Source organism: Podarcis melisellensis, assembly GCF_964234715.1.
Source record: "Podarcis melisellensis genome assembly, chromosome: 17".
NCBI classification, from domain to species: domain Eukaryota; kingdom Metazoa; phylum Chordata; class Lepidosauria; order Squamata; family Lacertidae; genus Podarcis; species Podarcis melisellensis.
Window position 1 is genome coordinate 7,592,351 of NC_138534.1, and position 19,441 is coordinate 7,611,791.

The 19,441-nt window shown below is 47.7% G+C and overlaps 1 protein-coding gene across 4 annotated transcripts in view; it reads right to left on the minus strand.

Moving 5' to 3' along the window:
* Positions 1 to 1,923: 1,923 nt before the first annotated feature.
* Positions 1,924 to 19,441, minus strand: part of RFX1 (regulatory factor X1) — a 45,907-nt gene continuing 28,389 nt past the window's right edge. For 3 of the 4 annotated variants that reach the window (XM_081893872.1, XM_081893871.1, XM_081893873.1), the window contains 16 exons: positions 19,043 to 19,129; positions 17,979 to 18,347; positions 16,501 to 16,595; positions 14,932 to 15,298; positions 12,589 to 12,770; positions 11,839 to 11,958; positions 11,223 to 11,338; positions 10,508 to 10,626; positions 8,356 to 8,465; positions 7,178 to 7,329; positions 6,757 to 6,854; positions 6,287 to 6,436; positions 4,907 to 5,115; positions 4,414 to 4,567; positions 3,610 to 3,655; positions 1,924 to 2,199 (listed from right to left, as the gene is read on the minus strand). In XM_081893872.1, coding sequence (XP_081749998.1) covers positions 2,033 to 2,199; positions 3,610 to 3,655; positions 4,414 to 4,567; positions 4,907 to 5,115; positions 6,287 to 6,436; positions 6,757 to 6,854; positions 7,178 to 7,329; positions 8,356 to 8,465; positions 10,508 to 10,626; positions 11,223 to 11,338; positions 11,839 to 11,958; positions 12,589 to 12,770; positions 14,932 to 15,298; positions 16,501 to 16,595; positions 17,979 to 18,347; positions 19,043 to 19,129 — 2,541 coding nt within the window. In that variant the 3' untranslated portion in view covers positions 1,924 to 2,032. The remainder of the gene's footprint in view (positions 2,200 to 3,609; positions 3,656 to 4,413; positions 4,568 to 4,906; positions 5,116 to 6,286; positions 6,437 to 6,756; positions 6,855 to 7,177; positions 7,330 to 8,355; positions 8,466 to 10,507; positions 10,627 to 11,222; positions 11,339 to 11,838; positions 11,959 to 12,588; positions 12,771 to 14,931; positions 15,299 to 16,500; positions 16,596 to 17,978; positions 18,348 to 19,042; positions 19,130 to 19,441) is intronic. The other variant, XM_081893874.1, reaches the window with a different exon arrangement.

Below are 19,441 nucleotides of genomic sequence, written 5' to 3' on the forward strand. Positions count from 1 at the left end.
AGTATTTGTCTGCCACTGTTGATCGCATTGAAAAGCTAGCCTTGCATAATGGTCAGATGCTTAACACAGACAGGTGAGTTAGCCATGTCTGGCAGAAGGCGGTGCTGTTTATGCCACCATTTTGCATGCCGAGAAGCCCAGCACTGGAGAATTTTATAATTAGTTCAGCTAATTATCTGGCGTGGCTGAAATGCGACACCATTTTGTCACAGGAGTCCAGTCCAAAGGACACTGACTCAAAGATCCTACTAGTATTGCATTCCCATTCCTACTCAAGACACTAAAGCAGGGATGGGGGAACCTTTGGCTCTCCAGATGCTGCTGAACTTCCACCAGCCCCAGATAGCATAGCCAGAGGTCAGAGATGATGGGGGTTCAGAGTCCAACATCTCAAAGGCCACATTCCCCATCCCTGATTTAAAGGGATCACTCAGCCTGACTTTGGGTTAACAACAGGTAGGGCTTCCTGACTTGTCACAGCGGATAATCAAATCTGCCCAGAGAGACAAATTTCTGGCCAGTCACCAGCAGCAGCACTAATCAGCTTAAAACTGCATACAATAAAGCTAATCAGGAACAGTATAGCATCTGAGAACACAGCTGCTTCATGCCTTCTCTGCACCCAAATGTAGCAGCAGGAGTACAGAAGTGGGAGAATCCTATGAGTTTTGCAGCGAGAGTTCAATTGCATGTTATGAAAGAATTATCGGTAAATTCAGACATGCTTATTGAGAATGAAAAGGGGGGGGTAGGGCAGAAATCAGGTTGGATGGGTTGGATGGAAGGAGTTGCTCAGAGCAATAAGCCCTGGACAACTTCTAAGCAGCTGGAAAAATGAGAATTAGTTATATTAAAAACCAGAAATTGTCAGGCATAGAGCCAGGGCCACCCACTGTAGACCGTAATACTGCAACGTTGCAGCGCCTCTTCTAATGAGACCCCGCCTGCTGCAAGAAGTCTGCAAGCAGTTAAGGTCTGACTGGGCTACCAAGAGAGTACAGCATGTGGTGCATGCCCAGACACGCATGTGGTCATTAGGCACATGTCCGTGGCAAATGGGAGCTTGGATACCATTGTGACAGTACAGGTACATGCTGCCCTCTTCAAAGTATCATCTCACACATCCATTAGCTTGAGGCAGTCCAAAGTCCAGTAGCACACACCACACTTGAGAAAACCCATTGTTGCATTTAGCCACTGTCATAGAACACAGGAAAGAGTAACCCAGGATCCATGTTGAAGCTATGGGATGAATACAGCACAGCACCTCACCCCAAAACAGGCACTGACCACTCCTCAAGTTCCTTGATGCTCAAACCATGAGCCCAACAGCCTCCAGAAGTACAAAACTAAGGCAGATGCCCAGGAACAACAGAAACTCCCAGGCAGACACAGGAAAAGTTCCCCATCATCTAGTGACATTCAGCCTGATCTGAGGAAGCAGCTGGAGTGCCACTTCCCAGGCAGCCATCTCTGTGACGCATCTGGCTACCCATATAAAGAAACGTAGGGTTACTAGATACTGTGCAGAGCCTAGTCCTTGCCAAAAGACAGTAATGGCTAGACCCCAGGTGAACCTACCCCACTTTAATAACTGAATAGCACTCACTGCTCTGGGAGCGGAGACCGTGGGGGCTGGGACTTGTGCCTGGGCAAGCACCCCCTCCAACTGACAGTGGAAAGCAGCCATGGATGAGGGGCATGGGGCAGAAGGGCTAAGCCAACTTCCAGGGAACCCAGGTTATCAGAGCAGCAGCTGGAATGAGGCAGAAACCAGCCCAAGTCGCCCAAACCAGCCCCATCGGTGCTGCTAGGGGCTGGGAAGGCTGTTGGGGTGAGTGCTCCTAACTGGAGGCTTGCTTGGGCTACACTGGGCTACAGGTGAGACGGAGAGGTGTGAAATGAAAGCGCGTTGCATACCACTTGGAGATAGGGAACAGCTCATCTTTATCGCAGGGCAGCGCAACGCAGCGCAAGGTGCATCCTGGCCTCCTGCCGGCCACTTGGCAGTCAGTCCCTCCTGTGCTGCTTTTTAACTGGAGGGCAGCGCTTGTACAAAGATGCCCCGGGAGTCTGTCCGTGCCAGCTTCGAAGGTGGCTCCATAGACTCTGCTGTTAAGCTGCTGGACTCGTTGGAGCTGAGAGATAATTCTTGGGGCATTTCTTCATCACTCTCGTCCTCCTCTTCCTCTTCCTCATCTGATTTAGAAAGAGAGATGGTTACAGAAATCCTGAGACTTGCAGCCTGATTGAAAGAACCTGAGGACCGATACAATGCAAGAACCAGCCTATTTTTGCCTCCTCAATCCTCGGAGATGTCTTTTTCAAACCACAGCCTGGGTACCCCCTCAAGTCCAGCTGACAAAGAACAACAGGGAAATAGACAGATCAGCTATCTAGTCAACTTGGAAGCCTAAGTAAAATCCAGGTATTAGCCATGAGATCTAAATAGAGCCCCCATGCTCAGAGGTATAATATTAATATAAATATCACCTACCAACAGTTAAGGCCCATCACCTACTTGCCTTTTATAAGAGTTTCCGAGAGGCACCTGGAAGGCTCCATTCAAGATATAATGCTGGATTAGACCTTCAGTCTTATCCAGCAAATGTAATACGTCTTAAATACTTATATTAAAGTGTCTGTTGCTACCACTGATTCCTTCCTTTGCCCAAGTCTTCTTCCTCAGGCCAAAGAACTTGGGGACAGGGGAGAGTATTGTACTGCCTGTGGGAAGACTGCAAATGGGACCTTAGTACAACACTCTCTCTACTGGTGATTCCCTGCAGCTGGTATTTTGCTAGCAACTGGCATTAAATGAACAGGTGATGATGTAAATGCACTCTTCACAGCTCCAGGGGCAGCTTGTAACACAACGAGTCCCTTCCCGACTGAGCATCCCCTTCCTTCCTTTCTTCCCCTCTCTCTCTTACACGTTTTTTCTGTTTGAGGATCACCTTCCCTCAGGGCTAATCTGTCAAGCATATGCTGCTGAGGCCAGCACCAAAAGTGGATGAAGCTGCATCTTCTGCCACCCACTTTTCTCCTTTTGCCTCCCTCTTCTTCCTCACCTAGAAGAATGTTCTTGCCAGGTCTGAAATGAGGACTTACAGAAGGAGTTTTTTTTTATAAAAAAAATAGCAGTTCGAAAGCACGAAGTGCAAGTAGATAAATAGGTACCGCTCCGGCGGGAAGGTAAACGGCGTTTCCATGCGCTACTCTGGTTTGCCAGAAGTGGCTTAGTCATGCTGGCCACATGACCCGGAAGCTGTACGCCTGCTCCCTCAGCCAGTAAAGCGAGATGAGCGCAGCAACCCCAGAGTCGGCCACGACTGGACCTAACGGTCAGGGGTCCCTTTACCTTTATAGTCTAGGCAGCCAACATGCTTCAGAGCTGCAAAATATGGGCTCCAATGCTGGCTCAGCTCTAGAATTCAGTGAATAGCCTCAGGTAACCTCCCTCCTTCAGTTTCCCTTTCATACTTGACAAATGGGAAGAGCACTACTGCTTCACACATTGTAAGTGGGAGGGAGAGTAATGGCCCCAAAGTCTCTAACCTACCACTGACAAAGCCTAAGCGTTTGGCCTCCCGAGGGGCTGGGCAATACCTTTATCTGGATCCAAGGGGTTCAAGGAGCTCGTCAGGTTTGCAAACTTAAAAAGAAACAAAGAAAACATACATAAGGATCTTCCCACATTATAGACTACCCTGCCTGTAGCCTAATGCTACCTCACACAGCCCTTCTATGCTGGTGGGCCCTGCTCTTTTTCTCAGGCAGAGATCTGGGATAGGGGGGGAAACAGTCCAGAGACCCACCCCCCTCTCCAGAACATGGCAATGAACTCTCTGTGGCCTAAAAATTGGAGGTGGTGGTGGGGGACTTCTTGTTTGCATTTCGCTGATTTCTTGACCTCCACACAAGCATCTACCAGCTAATGGAACATGGATGGCAAGTCTTGGATTAGGCATGGCTCCTCACTCACTGGTAAGCACTGGGCAAGCGAAAGTGTATCATGCTAGTGTATGGACCACAGTCTTAAACTAAACACGTTGGGCTCTGCATACAAACAGAGACACAGTTTCAACATTTCTGTAGCTCAGCACTAGAGCACATACAAAAGGTCCAAGATTTAATCCCTGATCTGCCCAGTTAGCAGAATCTTAAGATTGGGTTGGAAGAGGAGACTAGAGATTCATAAAAATTACTACCAGAGAGGCATTATTGACCAAGATGGATCAATGATTTGACAAATAAATATAAGGCAGCTTCATATGTCCAAAAGCTCCCTGGTGTCAACAGGGGGGGAAGATTCTTGATTCTGACATCCCAGCCAAGGGCATGTCAATCAGAATGGTTCTAGCTCTTTAAGCAAGATTTTCCAACCTCAAGTCCAAAGCCCATAACACCTACCTCTCCCATGACAGCAATGGGAGTCTCTCCCTTGGCCTGGGCCACACGGTGCTCTATCAGGTAGTACATGTACTCGTCATAGAGGAGGCGGATGAGATGGAAGGAGCCAAAACTGGCCGCGCTCCGCAGGGTCAGATCCCGAATCACCATAGAGCTGGAGAAAGAAGGAACCCAATGCTGCAGTTACCATGCAGGCAGCTGGGAAGGACTTTGCAGTGCCCTGTGTGAGGCCAACCCCCCCCCCCCGTCTTCCATTCTGTGTGTGCACTACGCCATAGTTGCAACGCCCTGCAGCACCCCCCCCCCTCGACTCGGCACCCAGCACAGGAGAACCAGTTGCACGGCCCTAAATCTGCATCTGCAGGCAGCATCACAAGGCACGTAAACCGCCCTGTTTCACAGGCATGGCTAAACAGCAGGGGGAAAGTCTATGGCTGAGCTGGGTGTGAGCCCAGAACCAAGCCCAACACTCTGCTTCTCACCTTCTACTTACCTGTAGAAGGACCACTTGAGGAGGAAGAGTTTGGCGGCTTTGGGGAAGCTGGGGCTGCCATGGTAGGGCTTCAGGACCTGGCTGACCACGCCATCCAGCCACACGGCCCACTGTTCCAGAGAGTTCTGCTGCTGCAGAGTCATCTTAAAGTCCTGCTCAAGGCGCTCCACCACACGATTCTCGCACCGACATACCCATGAGGCCTGCTCCTGCGGAGCAGCAAGAGGAGGAAGAAAGGCGTCTCCAGTGGGGTTTCTCTTTCCCCACTGGTTAAGCCAATGACCCACTCTGAAGCTACTTAAATGAACTGTAGAATCAAAGTGGCTAGGGAAATCGGGTACCATGGAGTCTCAAATGTCAACAAAATACCGTCAATGGCTATAAAGGCAAACCCCATGTAGTGGATGGGATGAAAAGGAGATCCAGACAGCCCACAGAGTCCAGACTGCCCAAAGAATCTACCAGTGGAGCAGGAGGGGGAGCAGTTTGCAGCAAGGGAGCTGGCTTACTTGTGCCCACCTAAAATCATCGCGGTTTTAGCCAGATCATTTCACTGTCCCACTAAGTCATCACTGGGCACCCAACTAAAAAGATACCTTCATTGCTAGAATTAATCAGCATACTTTTTCACAAGTAATAATTATCTTCTGGAACTCACAGTCACAAGATGTGGTGGTCACTAGCTTAGGGCCAAGTTGCAGTAATGCCTAGTTCAGGGAATTGTTGGACTCCAATTCCCATCAGTGCCAGCTAGTGTGACCAATGGTCAGGGATGCTGGGCTTTGTAGTTTAGCAGCATCTGAAGCACAAGTACCCCATCCCTACTCCAGTTATATGAATACAAATGTGCTGTTAAGTGGGGGGCGGGGGAGAGAATCTGAAGCAAAGAAGTGGGTTAAGGATGAAGCAGCCCCCCCCCACTGCTTCTCATCACACACTGCTTCCAAATCTGCTTTTTCTGGGAGCACAAGAAAAAGGGGCGCCAGCACTGTGTTCATGCGGATGTGCAACATCTAGAAGGCTTTTAAACATATTCAATAAGAACAGGTCCATCAACAGCCGTTAGCCATCAAACGTGAATGAACTATCCTCCAAGGACCAAATTCTGGGAACAATCCATAGGAAGGGTCCTTCTTTTTGTGTCCTACCTGTGGGCTCCCAGCACATATGTGCCACTATGAGAAACTCCTATGTTGAAGCAGATGGGCCTAGCAAATAAGCTGTAAGGCCTGTGTCTGACACAACTCTTATTTTGACCACTCCAAATGCCAAAAAAGGCTATGGGGTTAAATGAGACCAGTCAATAGGAAGATAATTTGCAGCTCCTGCATTCAAAATGGGAGAGGAAGAAAACAGTAGCAGAAGTGTGGAGGTTGTTACCTGGACATTAGTAAAATCCACCCTGTTGAGATCACTCAGCATCTGATTGATTTGGGCAGTGTTCTGTAAAACAGCCCGGGCAGCCTGGGCAAGGTGGTTCAGGGAGGTGTAACGCCGCAGCGTCTGGGCAAAGGCACTTGCTGCTGCAACCTGAGAGACAAAACACAGTAACACATGTTTCCCATCTGCCCCAAACTGAGGAGCTAGGAGTTTGTTCTGCTGCCACCCCCACTAGGAAGCGGGGTAGGGGAGGAGTGAATCCAACTGCTGAAAAGAGCCAACTGTGGCATCAAGTTCTGGTCACTGGTGCAGAGGCAGAAAACCTCACCCAATGTGACTTAGAAGTTGTATACTGATCTGCCACAACACAGACCGAAGGCTCCAGAAAGCACAGCCTTAAGACCTCCTAGTCTCAGAAAAATGGGAAGCCAAGACCAATGGCACCCCACAACTTCCCACATCCGGCTCACCTTAACGCGGACCATCTCTTCTGGAATATTCATCATGGCATTCGTCAGCCAGCTCTCCAAACTTTTTGCAAAATTTCGGATTGCTTGCGTCAAGGCACCTGGGGAAGGATGTAACATTAGCATGGCCTGTTTCAAGATGGTTGACAGTCCTCTGTTCATGGGGGTAGTAGAGAATAAGTCCAAGGGCCACACGGCACTCAGGGGGTGGCTTAAATGCCTCCACCTCAGGCCAAAGAGGCTTCCTACCCAAACCTGCACATGAGGCCGATCACCCAGCCCACTATGGAGCAAGGCAGGAGCACCTGGCAGAGCCCCACCAGCAGCTGAAGCATCCTGATTTCAGCATTGGTATTGGCTGTGGCCCTAGGCTTGGGACAGCCTCTTGCAGGCCTCAGATATGAGCTAGGCAGGATGAACTTACTCGGAATGGGCCGGAGCACTTCTGGAATCAGGACCTCTACCAGCCCCTGGTACAGCAAGTTGTCACAGTCCTTCGTCCATTTGAGGACAGGCTCGTACTTGGACAGTGTCACCAAGCAGCTCTTTGGGAGACGCTTCTCTGCTTCGTCTTGACTAAATATGAAACAGAGACACCTGGTTAAAGAGCACCATCACCAAGCCACAACTCAGATTATCAAGACCCATCAGCTATGCCAGCAGCCCTTCCCCAGGAACAGCAAATAGATTTTGGATACTAGATGTTTAAGGGCCTGCGGGGCAAAGGTGGAGATAAGATGCTAGGCAGTTAAGATGGGAAAACAACTTCCTATTTTGGTTCCCCTGCAAAGGTTCACATTTCCTCTGTTATAAGAAGTTCATTAACAAGTTGCTATTCTTCCCCCTATCAGTTTTATTTTCCTCCTGTCTCATTTACAACCCCTACATTTAGCCTTTATATCCTAATGTGGCCATGCCAGCCCAAGTCCTCTGTCTGCCTGAATCAACAGACCTGCAGGGCAGTGAACTGCTCCATTCATTTTGATACAGAAGCAGATTCTGTATTAAAGGAGCCTGCAGACTATACCCAAGAGATGCTGGGGAAAAAAATCTGGGTACTGGTGGCAGAGGAAGATGCAGGGAACTTGGGGAGATGCTGATACAGGTATGGAATGTCAATTCAGCAAAGTCTGGGAATGCCTAGATTAAATCAAAACTGGTAGAGTTCTTTTTACTGTTGTTCTACTCCCATAGGCATATATGCCTAACTCTCCACTGAGTGCTGGACTGACTCTAGGCTGCAAGCCCTTGCTGCATAGTGGCGTCTGTGCCGCAGGCTGGCTACCCGTGGTAAGTGTGATATCCTTCTTAAAGGGATGAGCAGAGACAATACAGCACTGAAGTGCTATATAGCAGGGGAAACACAGAAGTGATTTTGTTGCTCAAACAGTTGAGAATTGCACCCAGACCTGGATCATGGAGACAGTAGAGTGAACCTGTCCTTAGTGTTCAGTGGTCTGATGCACTTCTTAGCAAAAAGCCAACCCCATGTACTTTTCAGCAGAAGTCATTTGCAGATGTCCAGAAATGACAGCCTCTGCATCATAAATTTGCAAAGCATGTAGTTCATTTTTATATAAATGCCAAAAAACAAAGACTCACATATCGATGGGGGTGGCTTCACTGGGCTGGTTCAAATTGTACCTCCAAAAAGTCTTCCAGAGTGTCTCCACCAGTGTGAATTGCAAGTTTACCATCACATCAACAATGGCCTGAGGAGGAGAAGTAGTTGTATGATTTAATTTTAGACCTGACAGGAAGGAACAGGGACAGCAGGACCCTCCCTGCTAAATTAATTTGTTCCTATCAACAAGATGATAGGCTGCCTTTAAAGAGTCAACCCAGTTGTCCAGCACATTCTGTCATTTCTGAATTCAAAGCCAATACTCTGCTAATACTCAAGCAGAATATTTCAGAGAGCAGATAGAGCATAAAGGCTGCTCAAATGGAATTCACAGACAGACTCAATAAAAATTATTTCATATTGAAGCAAAACTCTAATTATTCCATCTGTGCCATGCAAATTGAGTACCTGCCTACAAAGTGTGCTGCCTGATTTGCTTTCCCCCAGTGACTGAATCACATTAATTTCAGTTGTTCACTCATGTATGGTAACCCTACTTTGAGCAAGTGTTTCTTCAGTCTCACAACAGATGTCCCCCAATCTGAAATGTGTGTGGGTCCACTCTAAACTTCACACATACAGGCTCGAGCACTAAAAAACGAATGCTACAATAAATTCATTAATCTTTAAGAAATATATGCAGATGGCAAGATGCTTCTGAATTCCCATGATGCTTCTTGTACAAAGGCTGCAGCTAGAACAGACCATTCACCAGGACATAGCTTAGGTGCTTAAAAGCTTCCTCTGAATAAAAATAAACAAACAAATAAAAAACTTGCAGGGGCTGCCCATTTGCTACCAGGCGAAGTTCGAGACTCTTCTTTTAATTTACAAGGGCTTAACAACTTGGGCTCAGGATACGTTAAGGACCACCTGACTCCTTATATCCCTGCCCAATCACAGAGGTCTTGAGGTGAGTCACAGTCAGTGGTCCCCCATGACTCCGATATTCAGCTTGTATATCAGGATCCAAGCATTTAGCATTTAGCACAATGATGTGGAACTTCCTCCAAACTGAGATCAGACAAGCCCCCCTCTGTTGAATTTCTGGTGCTTGGGGCAGACCTTTCTACTGCACTAGGAATCTTAAGTAAGTTTTCTGATGTTGTCGTTCATGTTAACTGATTTTATCTTTATTGTTTCTTTCACAATCTTACTGTATAACATTTAGAGAATACAGCGTTAAGCATATACCCATATAAATAGTTGAAATAAAAAAACCTTTAAAAATCAGCTCAAGCTGACTGTTTAAAAAACTAAGATCCTAAAAACAAGGCACACAACTATTTTGTGGAAACTCTCCCAGGGATGAAAACCCCTCCAAGGCTGAGTTAACACAATCAGCCTGAGCAACAGGTGTATCACCTTCCAAAACGAGTTATGAGAATAACAATGCCTGAGATTTTCAAAAGTTTAGGCAACTGAATGGCAAAAAAGTCACCCACAGATTACTGGATTGGGGGCATCACGTAATGAGTTTAGCACAGGCAAAGCTGTGGCCACAGTATAACTGACCTGCAAGGCAGTCTAGAAATGTTTAATAAAATGAAACAATTAAAGGAAGACAACTCAGAAGAGAAATTCAAAAGGCGTTAAGTTGGCCTGGTTCTGCTTCCACTGACATGGCTTTGCCTAGAAGTAGCCAGAGCAATGCCAGGCCTACAAGCAAGCATGTGGGGCTGCGGAGGGTGGTCCATTTGATGCACACCTGCCTGGGAGGCACATTAGCCTGCTACTTTCCAACTGCATCCAGTGGACTGTAGCACAGGAGTGGGGAACCTTTTTCAGCCCATGAGGGCTGCAGTCCCTCATGGGCAACCTTTCCTGCCCCTAGCGGGCAGGTTGAGAGGGAGGAAATGTGGAAGGGGAGTGAGTTCCCAGGCAAAAGTAGCTTATACTGTGGGCTACACTCGTCACACAGAAGCTGTTTGTACAATCCACCCGCTTACCCTGCAAACACACCCATCACTCCACCCTCTCTGGAGGCAAGGAAGAGGCATTGCCATAGTTCAGGGGTACATTTCACCCAGGCAAGAACGTTCAAGGCGGGTATGGAGCAGGGCCAGGCAAGGAACCGGAGGCTCTCCCCCCTGCCTAGATTTCCCTTTCCAATGTGCTCTCCTGATGTACCTCGCAATGCTCTCGATAGAGCGACTGGAAAGACTTCACATCTTCGGCTCCAATGCCCTCAGGGAGGGACTTCCCTTGTAGGTCTATCTCTGCAAAGTCAGGCAGGCTGCGAGAGGCATCTGTGAGGAGGAGAGAGACATCAGCCCTCCAAGCCCAACCCTGGGTCCCAGGGAGCAGCCCCACCTAGACACTGTCTGCTGAAGTTTGAACGATAAGGTGGTGGTTTATCTGGATCAGGATCTATAGCTTCTCAGGGGACTGGGGAGTTGTGTTTCCATGGCTTACTCTATCCTTGGCCACAAGGGCGAGACTGCCAACACTGAAGCCACACAGACCTGCTTCAAATGTAACATGGACACAAAACCGTTGTTCCCCAAAAATAATTCCTTGTAGTGAGGACTCAGTGCAGGGGTTGTGGTAATGCATGCGAAGAACTTCCCACATACAGTGAAAAAATCTCATTCCAGTACTGCATTTCCTGGGACATGGAAGTTCTCCGCAATACTTGGCCCTGAGATGGTGTTCCTACCACACAGACACTGTCTAAGGTATCAAAAAGTCACATCAGGCACGGCGCACAGAATCTCCATCTTCTGTGAGCCAGGTGATCAAACATGGGACCCTAACAACTGAACTTAGAAGCTTGTGTCGCATGTCCTCTGCTTCCATCTCAAAGACCTCACTCTGCCATGTGCAAAAGAGTGGCCCTCCTTACCCAGGAATTGCTGGTACTGTTGTACTTGGGCACTGATGTCAGACAGCCCCGAGGCTTGCTGCTGCCCGACAGCCACTCCATTGGTCATGCCCTCCATCTTCTGAATGGGTTTGAGTCTATAAAACAGAACAACTTAGAGTCAGCCCACAACACATCACAGTAACACCCACAGTATGTGCCTATGTCAAGAGCATGGGATACAGACAGAAGGGGGCTGCCTCAAATTCTGTTATGGAAAAATCTTCTTCAGCAGATTCAAAAACATTTCAAGGTCCTGATGCCACTTTTCACACTGGGGAGAACTTCAAGAATGTCTATCTCACCAAAGAAGTTACTCAGTTCCAAGAGGATAATAGCACTACAAGGGTCCCCAGTTTTGGGGACCTGCATACAGCACTCTACTCTTTCATATAATACTTGGGCTATATGGTCCTTGGTTTGCCTTGCTGATATGTACACTTTGCAACTGTAATAATATTTTGTATCTGCCAGGGTTTCAGTCCTGACTTCCTCCCAGTCCTACCTGAAAATACCAGAAATTAATGCTCAGACCCTCTGTTTGCTAATGATGTGCTCTGCTACTAAACTACGGCCCTTCCCCTGCACTAACTCCTACCTTTGCTTCTGAGAAAAGGGCTGTTGCCTCATGGCCAAGTGTTGCTGATCCTCCATGAGCCGCAGCAACGGGGAGTTAGCTTTGATGCGTAGCCCGTAGTAGTGGTATTTGGAGTTCCCTCTGAAAGAAAAGTGAAGTGAGAAAACATAAGCCTCCATATAAACAAACCCCTTGGGCCACAACAAAAGGTACACCACCAGACACAGAGAGCTGCTATCAAGGTACCCCTAGGTACATAACAGGCCAAATTCAACAAACCAGTGCCACTAGTGAAAGCCCAAGCAAGAACTTCGGCTGGCGCAATGGGACTTTTCTTACTTCTCCTCCCCATATGTCCTATTGGTAGTTACCAGGAGGAAGATGTAAATAATAAAAAAACGATTTTGCCCATTTGGCCATTACAAAGCTTCACTGGCATGGCGCAAATCAGATCAGTGTGAGTCCAGGCATTAGGCCTCTGCATTAAGAAACAAGCTCCCTTTTAGGAGACATTTGGTACCTTCCATCTGCTCTGAGAAAGGGTGGGTTTTGTATGTGCCTCTCCCCACCCTGTACAGCACACCCACACTTCCCCCATGCTCTGCTCAATCTGAGGTTTGTGAATGGGAAAACAAGGTGGGCTTTAGTGCGGACAGTAACTGTATTCCTGAAGCTCCCAGGGGATGCAGAGATGCTTGACAGCTTAGGCACCTTGCATTTTTATTCTGCGATGCTGCCATGCGGCCCACGGGAAAGTCATTTTTCATTTACCTGGTTCCTAGCCGGCGTGTGCGAAGTCCCATAAACACTGAGCGGATGAGCTTGCCAAAGGAAGCTGCATTGACTGGCTCCAGTTTCTGCTCCTGGCAATGCAGGAGGTAATGGCAATACAAGGTACTCCGTGGAAGGCTTACACCTTCCGCAGTCTCATAGTTATCCAACAGCCACTGGACCTGCAAAGAAACAGGAATCCAAGTTACGGGCCTTCCAAGCCCTTTTGTTTGCAGTTATTGAAGGGAATAGTTCAGGTACCGTCACAATCTCTCTCAATGAATGGTTCGTATGGTGCAACCCACGCCTTGGAGGTGGGCACCATCTTAATAAGCCATGTGAGGGTCCGTTCTCTTCCCACTCCCAGGGTCCCAAAGTTATACAAGAGAAGGCCGTGTTGATGCCAAAGTCAAACATCTAACACTCTTATATTATTAGGTAAAGGGACCCCTGACCATTAGGTCCAGTTGCAGATGACTCTGGGGTTGCGGAGCTCATCTCGCTTTATTGGCCAAGGAAGCCAGCATACAGCTTCCAGGTAATGTGGCCAGCATGACTAAGCCTCTTCTGGCAAACCAGAGCAGCGCACAGAAATGCTGTTTACCTTCCCTCTGGAGTGGTACCTATTTATCTACGTGCACTTCATGCTTTTGAACTGGTAGGTTGGCAGGAGCAGGGACCAAGCAACGGGAGCTCACCCTGTCGCAGGGATTCGAACTGCCAACCTTCTGATCGGCAAGCCCTAGGCTCTGTGGTTTAACCCACAGCGCCTTCTTTTAAATAAGAACCACACATCTTTTTACAGGTGTTTGACTGAAATCCTATGGAAGCAGTATAGAGACCTGCCATTAGATTCCCCCTTCTCACCCCAACTTTCACAGCCCTGGCCCTACCAACATTGGTGCTCCAGAGATGGCAGGGTAGGGCCAAAAGGGGTTTGCAGGTCAGGGCTGGTTTGGGGACATGCTGGGAGATGACCAGGGAAAGGCCTGAATTATGCCAAACCTGGGACTGAATTAGGCCAGTCCAAGAGCTGGAGTACCTCAATCCCATTTCTTTTCCTCCCATTGTTTCCAATGAAGAACTAAGGAATTGTTTCCTGTGAGAACTAATGAATTCTAATGGGTCTAAAGACACACAGAAGAGAAAGCAGGCACATTTCACAATCTTCAGTTGGATCCACCATGAGGTAAAGCGTGCTTTCGGAAGGCTGGTCTCAGAGAACAAGACCCATGAAGTAGGGAAAGAAGCATCAAGGGCCAGAAAATCTAAGCAAGAGCATCCCCTCTTAACAGGAGACAAAAACCACAAATAAGTTCTCTGTGCAAGCTATACTTATGGCAGAGATGGGGAATCTGTGTCCCTCCAGATGTTGACAGACTCAAATTCCCATCACACTCAGCCACCATGGCCAATGATCAGGATGATGGGAGGTGTAGTCCAGTAACATTTGGAAGGACACAGGTTCCCCGCCTCTGACTTAGGAAATGAAACACTTCTGTCTATCTACATTGAAGCTGTGCAAGAGGATGGTAAATTATGCCCTCTGGGTGAAATCTGTCTTGTGTTCCACTCTGCTGCCTTTAATGACATCCAAACATGCTACTTTCCCTCATGATGGGGCTGTCTTGGGTAGCATCTTTTATTGAACCAGCTTCTAGTTCATTGTTCACTAGAATGATCAGAGCTATCGTTTTCCTTTGAGTCTCAAAAGCACTATGAATTACTTCATACTTTCACATGCCTACTGTAATACAAAAGTTCAATGCACCTTTAAAAGATATAAAATGATTCCATCAGAAAGAGCCCCAGGCCTATCAAATAATAATAATAATAATAATAATAATAATAATAATTCTTCTACCCCATTGCAGCAATGTCCTCTTGGAAGGGCAAAAGAACACTGAACAGAGGAACATGCATAAGTGTTTAATTCTCTAAGTCAGTGGTTTTCAGACTTGCTACCTTCAAAGGACATTTTCCATATCAACTTGTCCACAACAGAACCCCTAGCATTGCAGAGAATGCTGGGACATTTTTTTGAATGCACAGGGTGCTGCTATTGACTGTTAGGGCTCAAGGTTGCTCTGTGTGGACTGAAAGTGCACCCAAAAGGGGCCCAGTACTTTCTTGCTGCCGCCCCTTGAACAGAATGATCAGCTGTGGGCAGGCAAGCCATCTCAGGGAAGGCTTGCCTGAGAACCCTGAGAAGTCTCCAAGGAACCCCAGGTTCCCTGGAACACAGCCATGAAAACCTCTGCTCTAAGAGCACTTGGACAAGCTGCTGAAGCTCCAGTCCCCTTGAATGAACAGCAAGGTATCCAGAGCGAGACTCAGACTTACAGTTGCTGGGGAGGCACGAGTGGTGTGCGAGTACGACTGGCTTGAACTTCCCAGCATGTAACCTCCTTGAATCACGTAGGTCCCCGTGCTGCTGCTGCCACTGCCTCCTCCACCGCCGCCACCGCTGCTGCCACCGCCTCCACCATTTCCATTTCCACCTCCTCCTCCTCCAGCACTGCTGCCTCCACTTGGGTTGGCTATGATTTGCCCTCCAGAGACATACATGGGCACTGACCCACTGCTGGCCACAGTCTGGGAGGTTGCTGGGGTGGAGACCTGGGTTGGGGTGCCTTGCGATTCATAGTAGTTTGCGCCAGTGTTCTGAGTGTAGAGAGGGGTTTCCGTGTAAGGGTAAGTGTTGGAGCGTCTGAAAACAGGAGAAAGAGGTGCTGTTTCCATCTCCGATTTCCAAGTGAAGAAAAACAACCACTTGTTATAGAGAAATGGCAGCTAAACATATACACCACCCTACAGTGAGCAAAAAGGAGAAGGCTGTACATCTCCACTCCTTTACCATGATTTTGGTTAGATCAAGATGACTTGGCTCAGGGGTGCACAACTGATGGCTCCTTGGCCAAACCCAGCCCCCAAGTGATTTCACTTGGGTTTCCCCACCCCATTAGAAAACAGGGACAATCAACAGCCAATCCACCAACCTTCTTCAAGGCAGCACTTCAGAATAACTTCCCTGATTTTCAGCAACGTTCACTATATAAACTTTCATTTTCTATTTTTTTATAAAACAATAATAAACAGTTCATTTTAAAAAAGAAAAATCTAAGTTCAGGCGCCCATAGTTTCATTTATAATAAAAAGGGGAAATGTCTAAGAGATATTGTCCACACCATAGTGCTTCATCTGTGTTTGGTATTTGTATGTAATGTTCTAAGGTAAAAGGCAAAGGACCCCTGGATGGTTAAGTCCCGTCAAATTTGACTATGGGGTGCAGCACTCATCTCACTTCAGGCCGGGGGAGTTGGCGTTTGTCCACAGACAGCTTTCTGGGTCATGTGGCCAGCAGGACTAAACCGCTTCTAGTACAATGGGACACTGTGACAAGTGCCAGAGAGCACAGAAATGCCATTTACCTTTCTGCCACAGTAGTACCTATTTATTTACTTATGCTGGCATGCTTTCGAACTGCTAGCTTGGTAGGAGCTGGGACAGAGCAACGGGAGCTCACCCCGTTGTGCAGACTTGAACTGCCGACCTTCCGATTGGCAAGGCTTAGCACCACCTGTTCCCAGAATGTAATGTTCTTGCTGCAACTGGGTGCAGGTACTCCATAACCATTAACCCCTCATTGCTAGGTGGCCCCAATGTTGTGATAGAGCCTGACAATCCAGAAAGACATTTCCAGCTGCTAGATCATTGTCTGGCCATCTATGCACAGGGAGGTTGACCGTCTCTGGCTTAAGATACAGGATAGAATCAATTAGCATCTGTGTGAAGATCTGTGTCTCTTGCAACCTGCACCTGACAGGGGTCCATGCCCGGCTCACTGTGAGCTTGAATGCTGGGGCAGCAGTGGTATGATAAAGCCTTCCTTCTCACCAGGCATGTACTCACATGGTACTTGCTGTGTAGCTGGCATCACCTCCTTCCACATACTGCACCTGGTTGGGATAGACATGCTGCACAGGTACCTGCTGGAGCTGCTGCACCTGAGAACGCAGCAAGCCCACAAAGAGAGGAAAGGAAAAGAGGTGAGACAGGATGGGCCAAGGTTGCTGCGCTCTACTCTCTCTAATCCCTCCCAAGAGGATGCTCTAGACAAAAGGCGACCTCTCTGCCTTCCTAACTGCCACACCTACTGTCAATCTGCTTGCAGCTGTCATCACCTGTCTCATGATTTATATTTGCCTCTATCCTGCATCTGGCATTGATCTAGCAGATATTAAATGCGGGGGGAGGGGGTTTGGGGGGTGGGACTCTAGAATGCTTATTCCCATGGACCAAGGATTTCCCCACAAGTCAGAGCCATGGTGAGGAAAGTCAGGAACCCAGGGTCCACATACTCTGATCCTGGCAAAAGCAGCACAATGGTATAATATGGAGAAGGAAGTGCTGGGGGCTCTTGCTGGGCAGGCAAGAGCCCCCAACAGATTCTCTTGCGTTCCCTTCTGGAATGCTAAGGTGCAGAGCTGCATGCAATTCCATCACTTCTAAAGGTCACTGTGCACATTTTTGTTAAGAGTGCAGCTAAAATGTTGCAAGTGTACATCTACAAGAGTAAAGTGCAGGTGTGAGAAATATACTTTTGCATTATGCAGATGCACTTGTAGGACAGCCATGATTGGCTGCAGTTGCCCTCGAGTGCATGCTCAATGGCAAACCTGGGTTCGCTCCTGTGTAATGTGTGAAATGGCCCTTTGCAACAATGGTACAATATTGGTTTTATGGAAATACATGGATTATAGCACACCTTTATAAACAAGAGGCCTTTTACTTGCCATGATGGTTCTAATGCCTTACAATCTGATGAGGTGATTTGAAGAAAACTCAAGTTTCCACTCATTAGACAGCAGCTAACTTTGGCTCAGCGAGCTGCCTTTGTTTCAGTAGCTGATACAGTTTTAGGGCAAAGAGGCTAAGTAGTCCTCATACAATCGGTACTGCATGATTTAGCTTACCTAGATCAGACCTTGTTCATAAACATAGATGCAGTTATCTGGGATCCTGGCTAGCTATGGCAAGCCTCTGTTCTGGCTCCCAAATACTGAAAGTCCTGCACAAAACGTAGCATGCTTATCTGGTGGCATATGTCTCCCATAAACCCCAATCCCTCAAGACTTCCATATCTACACCTGATTCACGCAAATGAAATCAAAATCACATCCAGTGCTGAAGAGGTCCAAGAATTTCAATTTCTCTGGCAGTATGTGGGGAAGGAAAGAGGGTTGCTCTACCACCGCTAATTAAGAGGAGAGTCACAATCATAGAGAAGGGGATAATGCTGGCAAGCTCTGCTACCTGACTCTGTGGGAAGGGAAATGCACAGAGCTTGCTATTCTTGGATCTCAATCGGTGCCCTCTGCAGGACCTACTTTAAGTGCTGTAGCTGCTGTTCCAAACACTAGCACCTGAGGGACTCTCTGAATCTTGACTCTCTGGTCAGGGCTGGAGTGATGAGAGGAGAGGAATGGCAGCTGCTCTATCACCACCTTCTGTTGTGGCAGGAGGAGCGGTTGAGGAAGCATGCGGACCAGCTCCACCCACTGCTCCGAGGCAGAATCTAGAGAATGCATGTAGTGGAGCCTGTGCTCTGGGCCAGATAAACAGCAGCTGGCCAGCTGGGGTGCACTGTTGCTGCTGCTGCTGCTGCTGCTGCACTCTAGGGAGAGACCTTGCTGCACTCCTTGTTGCTCTTGCTGCTGCGACTGCTGATTGCTCTTAGAAGGGCCACTGTCTGCACTCTAAACAATAAACAGAGAGACTGAAGCACTCAGAGATAGTGGAGAAAGCCAGAAATGTCCTGCCGGAATGAAGGATTAAGGCAGAGGGTAGTATTCAATTAAATAATTGGAGAAGCAGAATGAGTTCCACTTGTGCAAGGGAACTTCCCCTCTCCTTTTCCCAATGCCACTCGCATCCAGGGAGCCTCCAGAACAGATTGAGGATGGTGGAAGTTTTGTTGCACAAGGAAAAACTGTTGTGCTGATAGAATATTCCCCTTAATGCTACTTTGATTACAATCCAGAAGATCCACTCATCCTGCCTCATCTGCATTTTACCCAATGAGCCCAAGGCATTCTATAATGGTGGCTAAGGAGGTTCCTTACAAAACAAGAACTGGCAGGGATGAGAACCTTCCCCATCTTCACTGTCTAGAATTTATGGTGATCAACATGGGGCTGGGGACAACTCATACTAACCACTTCTTCAAAAGAAGAAGGGTGTGGGGGAGTTTGGATATATCCAGAAAGCTAGTTCTGGGTGGGAAAGATTTAGACCTCCCACCACTGAGGAATTCAGGACAGAAAAGCTTTAATGCCCTGGCACTGGCTAGCTGTCATGGGGAGCAGCTAATCTAGGAATATCCTCCATGGTAGATCACAGCTGCTACCAAAGTAGGGCAGCCAGAAAGCAACAGTCAAAATCTCTTTCTTACCTCTTGAGTAACATGAACCTGCTGGAGTCCTTGCACTGCCAGCTGCTGCACTGTGCCTGCTTTGGGAGTTGTCTGCACAACAGATCTCTGCAGAAACAAACCAGAACTTATCAGAATGCTTTGGAAGGCAGAGGTGATACAAGGCCTCCTTGCCCCAAGGATAGCTTGCAATACATACTGACAAGAACAGGCCAACAGGAACCAAACCCTAACCCTAGGACATGAAACATACAAAGTAATGATTTTTCTTTTTACAGAAGTCTTACAAAAATACTATTTTCACGAAAGGCCCTACAAACATATTACTTCATTTGGGTATTCCAAAGAATCTGAACACAATTAGGAGAAACTCAACAAAGCACTCTTGTCAGCACAAGCGTTTCTGTTCCAAGGCTTCTC